The following is a 5008-nucleotide window of genomic DNA, read 5'->3' on the forward strand; positions in this document are numbered from 1 at the left end:
CATTCAGCAGAACGTTTATTTTGCAACTGTTGGAAGTTTCCTTCGCGCTAATTGGATCATATTTTTAGATCTAGAAGAATGGTCCTATCTCAGCAGACAATCATAAAACGGTTGCAAAACTGTTGAGTCTGCTGAACGCAGCCATTATGTTAGTTACAGCGCTACCAATCTTGTAACTAAAAAGAAAATTTTCGACACAGCTATCGGAACACAACCCCGGGTACCTATCATGGAACAAAATTCACTAGAATATTCATAAATTAATTAGTCAATAACTAATGAATTTGCTCACTTTTAGAATTTTCACCTCATTTCAAGATACACAATCAACTCTCTAAACGCGATCATTCATGTTAAAGAATTTTACAACAGTTGCAAAGCTGCACTTTTTCTGCTGAACGCAGCCATTCATACATAAGTTTGAAATAACACGTCATGGAGCCAAAATGGCCGCAGTTCGCGGTACTTTGTTAATCTAGTGACTTTAGTTGTTTTCGATCTTTTGCGTTGCAGACATTGGCAGACACGGCTATCTTTGTTTTTGTTGCAAATACCGACAACTGAATCTTGTAAAAAAATAAATAATTTATAACAAAGGAAAATGTCTTTAGCTGACGAACTTCTTGCCGATCTTGAGGAAAATGATGACGCGGATGCCTTTATGGAAGAGCCAGAGCCGAAGTTTATTCCGACTTCGGTTTCTAAGATTTTGGAAGAAGGTTAGTTTATTCGATAGCATGTGTAGTACAAAACAGATTATTTCCGTATAATTCTGTTTTGTTTGATCCAGTATAATTTACATAATATATTTACTTTATGTAATATATATTTAATGTACTATATTTATACTATATTTAGTTTGTAATGTTTTATATATTATGATTATATACCAAACATGTTATATAAAAATTAATTTGTCTTCTTTGTGCAGAGATAAAGGTGTCCTCCGTTCGAGAATTGGCTCAGTTAGGAGATTCAGAACAGTTGCAGCAAGTTGTATTACAGATTGAGGAGCATAGCAAGACACCCAGGAAGTCAACGGATATTACAGGACCTGTAGAATCTGATCCAGAATATCAGTTAATAGTTGAAGCTAATAATATGGCAGTAAAAATTGACAATGAAATAGGTAATTATATAGACTGTCGAGTGTACTGAAGTAAATATTTCATATCTAATAAAAAATAAATTAATAGTTTTATTGAAAAATATTTTATAACAATTGAGGGGATAGACGGAATAAAGGCACAATTCTACTTCGGCCCTTTTTCTAGCAATTAGCTTTTTCATGTAATATTGATCGTAATAGAAAAGTATTATAACATGTAACTTCTTAAAGACATTACATAAATTCATTTGATACTGTACTCATTTGTTTATAATAAAAAAGTAGCAAGTTATTTTAATTTTTATTAATATCAAGATTTTACAATTAGGCCTTTATTTCATCCATCCCCTTAATTATTGTTAGTCCTTTGGCTTTTATTTTATTATACTAAATTACATAGTAAAAAATATGTAGCAATAATAATAATGTAAAATGTATAATAAATATTGTAATAATAGTAATAGTATAAAATGCTATATAAAATAATCATAAAATTTGTATAAAGTAATGCTAATCACATTTTTATATTTTTCAGCTGTTATACATAGATTTACGAGAGACAAGTACTCGAAAAGATTTCCAGAATTGGAATCCTTAGTTGTAGGACCATTAGAATATGTGATGACTGTTAGGGAATTAGGCAACGATCTAGACAGAGCCAAAAATAATGAGATTCTACAACAGTTTCTTACTCAAGCTACAATTATGGTTGTTTCTGTGACAGCATCGACCACTCAAGGGTAACATTTAGATGTTTAGACTTAAATGTTTCTAATTTTAAATTTTTGGAAAACAAACTTTTTTGTTCAACATCCTTGTGTTCAAGTAATAAATGTACACGAATAACGTTAAAAAAGAGATGAAACTTTAGGAATTTTTTAACTGATTAAAAACAGAATTTATTTTATTGGTTTTCGTAATTAATGTACAATTATTTCTTTTTAATTTACATATCTGTCCTCACATACAGTCAGTTGTTGACAGAAGAGGAGAGAGAAGCTATTTGTGAAGCTTGCGACATGGCGGTGGAGTTAAATAATTGTAAATCAAAAATATTTGAATATGTTGAGAGCAGAATGGCGTTTATTGCACCAAATTTATCGATAATCGTCGGTGCATCCACAGCTGCCAAGATTATGGGTAGAGTATTATTCTTTACACAAAATCACAAATATTTATATTAAAGTAAAGATGAATTTTTACATTGTCACAAATTGTTTTTAATTCAGGTGTCGCAGGTGGTCTGACAAAGCTTTCTAAAATGCCAGCCTGTAACCTTCTAGTCCTTGGATCCCAGAAGACCACACTCTCGGGATTTTCGCAAGTTGCTACCTTGCCTCATACAGGCTTTATATATTACTCTGAAATTGTACAAGAAACTCCCCCTGTAAGTTATTTTTTTTTTAATAAAGCATATAAAAATTGCAAAATTAACAAAGTATTACAACAACAGATTTAACGTGTACTTTGCAGGATTTACGGAGAAAAGCAGCAAGACTAGTGGCATCGAAGAGCATGTTAGCTGCTAGAGTAGACTCTTGTCACGAGAGCACAGATGGTCACATTGGACAGATGCTGCGCGAAGAGATCGAGAAGAAACTAGATAAGTTGCAAGAACCACCGCCTGTGAAGTTCGTGAAGCCACTGCCAAAACCGATAGATCCTGGTCGAAAGAAGCGCGGTGGTAAACGCGTTCGCAAGATGAAGGAACGTTACGCGATCACGGAATTCAGGAAGCATGCCAACAGAATGAACTTTGCAGATGTAAGTTATAAAGAGTATTCTCCAATTTGTGACTTATAAGATCATCTCAGAGAATGTATTATTAAAAATAACGTTGTTATTAATTAGACAAGTAAAATGATTGATAATGATGAAAGATCAAACACCAATTAGACGAGCGAGTAAGATATTAATTATATGTATATGATGTTTATTAGAAAAAAACCTAAAAACACAATATTTAAATATGAAAATGTATTATTATTGTGATTGTAGATTGAAAGTGATGCCTACCAAGAAGATCTTGGCTATTCGCGAGGGACGATTGGCAAGGCTGGCACTGGTCGAATCAGACTGCCGCAGATTGATGAGAAAACAAAAGTCAGAATATCCAAGACACTCCAGAAAAATCTGCAGAAGCAGCAGCAGTGGGGAGGTAGCACCACCGTCAAGAAACAAGTCTCCGGAACTGCTTCCAGTGTGGCTTTTACTCCTTTACAAGTATGTTTCTATTTCTTTTGATGTTTTACGACTACTAAAACATTAATTGTACGAGTGAAAAATAATTTTTTATTTTGTTTCTTTTTTTAATGATTGTCTGTATTTGCAGGGTCTTGAAATTGTCAATCCGCAAGCTGCAGAGAAAAAAGTGAATGAGGCAAATGCAAAGTACTTTTCCAATACAGCTGGTTTCCTGAAAGTCAAGAAAACGTAAATGTATATTGCAAATAAATGTGGGAAATTGTATATTCAATATTTGACTGTAAGTATTAATTGTTTAATTTATTGAGCAGAGTTGAAATATGGATGGATAATAATCGACTACTAAATAAAAAATGTACCTGTGATCTTGCAAACGATTACGAATCTGCAATGGAATGTATACATCATTTATCGCTGCGATGAAGATTGATATCCTTGAAAAACCAATTTACTCCTTATGTTGAATTCACATATATATTTGCCCACTGATTACACCGTGTAACAAAAATAATTTTTTTTTCATATATGAAAAAATCGATGTCCGTGAAAATAGAAACGAAATCTATCATACAAGTGCGTTCCATTTTTATGTACATTTGAAACTTGGAGGGGGTAATTCGGCTGCAGTGCAAGATAAAATTATACAATTATGTGAAAATTATGTATTTCCATATAAAATTTGTTGCAAAATTCGAAAATGATAAAACTAAAGTGATTGTATCAGAACAAAATTATTTAAAAAATGCATTTTTAATAAGAAATCACTCAAATTTTTTTCTTAAAGAGTATTTTTATAAACATCGATTTTTTTGTATAAGAAAAATGCTGTCACATGGTGTTAATGGTTAGATAATAAAAAAAGAAAAGCTTTGGGTATAGATCTGGGGGAATAAATTGCTGCACTGTAAGAGTTTACAGTGTTACTTTCTTATTAGTTTTTTAATTAATTTATATTGGTTAATTTTAGAAAGTTGTTAAAATATGACCTATTTGATGTATGCATTATTCTGTCGCAATTCAACCATTCGCTGGTATTAATCTTCTATAGGGAGGTATAGGTATTGCTTCGTCTCTTCTGTATCCATACTTTACATCCACGGTCGAACGAAATATAGCAAAACCTTCGTTGGCGAAAGTGTTCGATTTCACATCGATATTATTCCATAATAATTGAAGGCTAATTATAAATGGGAAACGTTTCGATTTGTATCGCTATAATTTGTTCATGAATGGCAAATTCTTTTATATTGCTCATTTAAAAGAGAGAATGGCAAAATAAGAAATAGAAATAGATATAGATAGCTAGAGAGATAAAGAGAGAAAGATAGAGAGAAAGAAAAATATGTAGAAATGAAGTTAATATAAAATTTATATAGTACAATTTTATATAAAATAATCTATACATAATTGTAAAATTGTAGAAAATAAAAATTTATTGATATTTTTTTAGAGTCTGTATTAATTATATCTCTATATGAATAACTGCAGTGAGTTATTGTATATATAAATACTTAATTTGAGATTTTTATTTTATTTTCTTATATAATATTCAGAGATACATTATATAGGGCAACATAAAATTTATTTCATGTCTTTATGATAACAAGCATAGAAAATGTTAATCAAATACATGACATTTTCAAGACTATTGAATTGTGAATAAAGATTGCTAAGAAACCACACCTTGCATACATG

General features: G+C 31.2%; 1 protein-coding gene across 2 annotated transcripts; it reads left to right on the forward strand.

The window, feature by feature from the left end:
• Positions 1 to 537: 537 nt before the first annotated feature.
• Prp31 (pre-mRNA processing factor 31) lies at positions 538 to 3920 on the forward strand. Of its 2 annotated transcripts, XM_018452954.1 has the most exons (9): positions 538 to 719; positions 932 to 1129; positions 1644 to 1848; positions 2079 to 2248; positions 2338 to 2495; positions 2582 to 2872; positions 3107 to 3331; positions 3441 to 3541; positions 3625 to 3920. In XM_018452954.1, the coding sequence occupies exons 1-9, from the start codon at positions 602 to 604 to the stop codon at positions 3734 to 3736; spliced, it is 1578 nt and encodes a 525-aa protein (XP_018308456.1). In that variant the 5' UTR covers positions 538 to 601; the 3' UTR covers positions 3737 to 3920. The 2 variants fall into 2 exon arrangements, with proteins under 2 accessions (XP_018308456.1, XP_018308457.1); XM_018452955.1 differs by having other exon boundaries at positions 3441 to 3698.
• Positions 3921 to 5008: the final 1088 nt, after the last annotated feature.

Source organism: Mycetomoellerius zeteki, unplaced genomic scaffold, assembly GCF_001594055.1.
Source record: "Mycetomoellerius zeteki isolate Tzet28-1 unplaced genomic scaffold, Tzet1.0 scaffold36, whole genome shotgun sequence".
NCBI classification, from domain to species: domain Eukaryota; kingdom Metazoa; phylum Arthropoda; class Insecta; order Hymenoptera; family Formicidae; genus Mycetomoellerius; species Mycetomoellerius zeteki.

Bases quoted from the DNA above. Each gene is read 5' to 3' on its own strand.
- Prp31 (XM_018452954.1), top strand. From the start codon at position 602: ATGTCTTTAGCTGACGAACTTCTTGCCGATCTTGAGGAAAATGATGAC. The intron at 720-931 runs GTTAGTTTATTC...TTCTTTGTGCAG, and splicing joins TTCTAAGATTTTGGAAGAAG to AGATAAAGGTGTCCTCCGTT. The intron at 1,849-2,078 runs GTAACATTTAGA...CCTCACATACAG, and splicing joins ACAGCATCGACCACTCAAGG to TCAGTTGTTGACAGAAGAGG.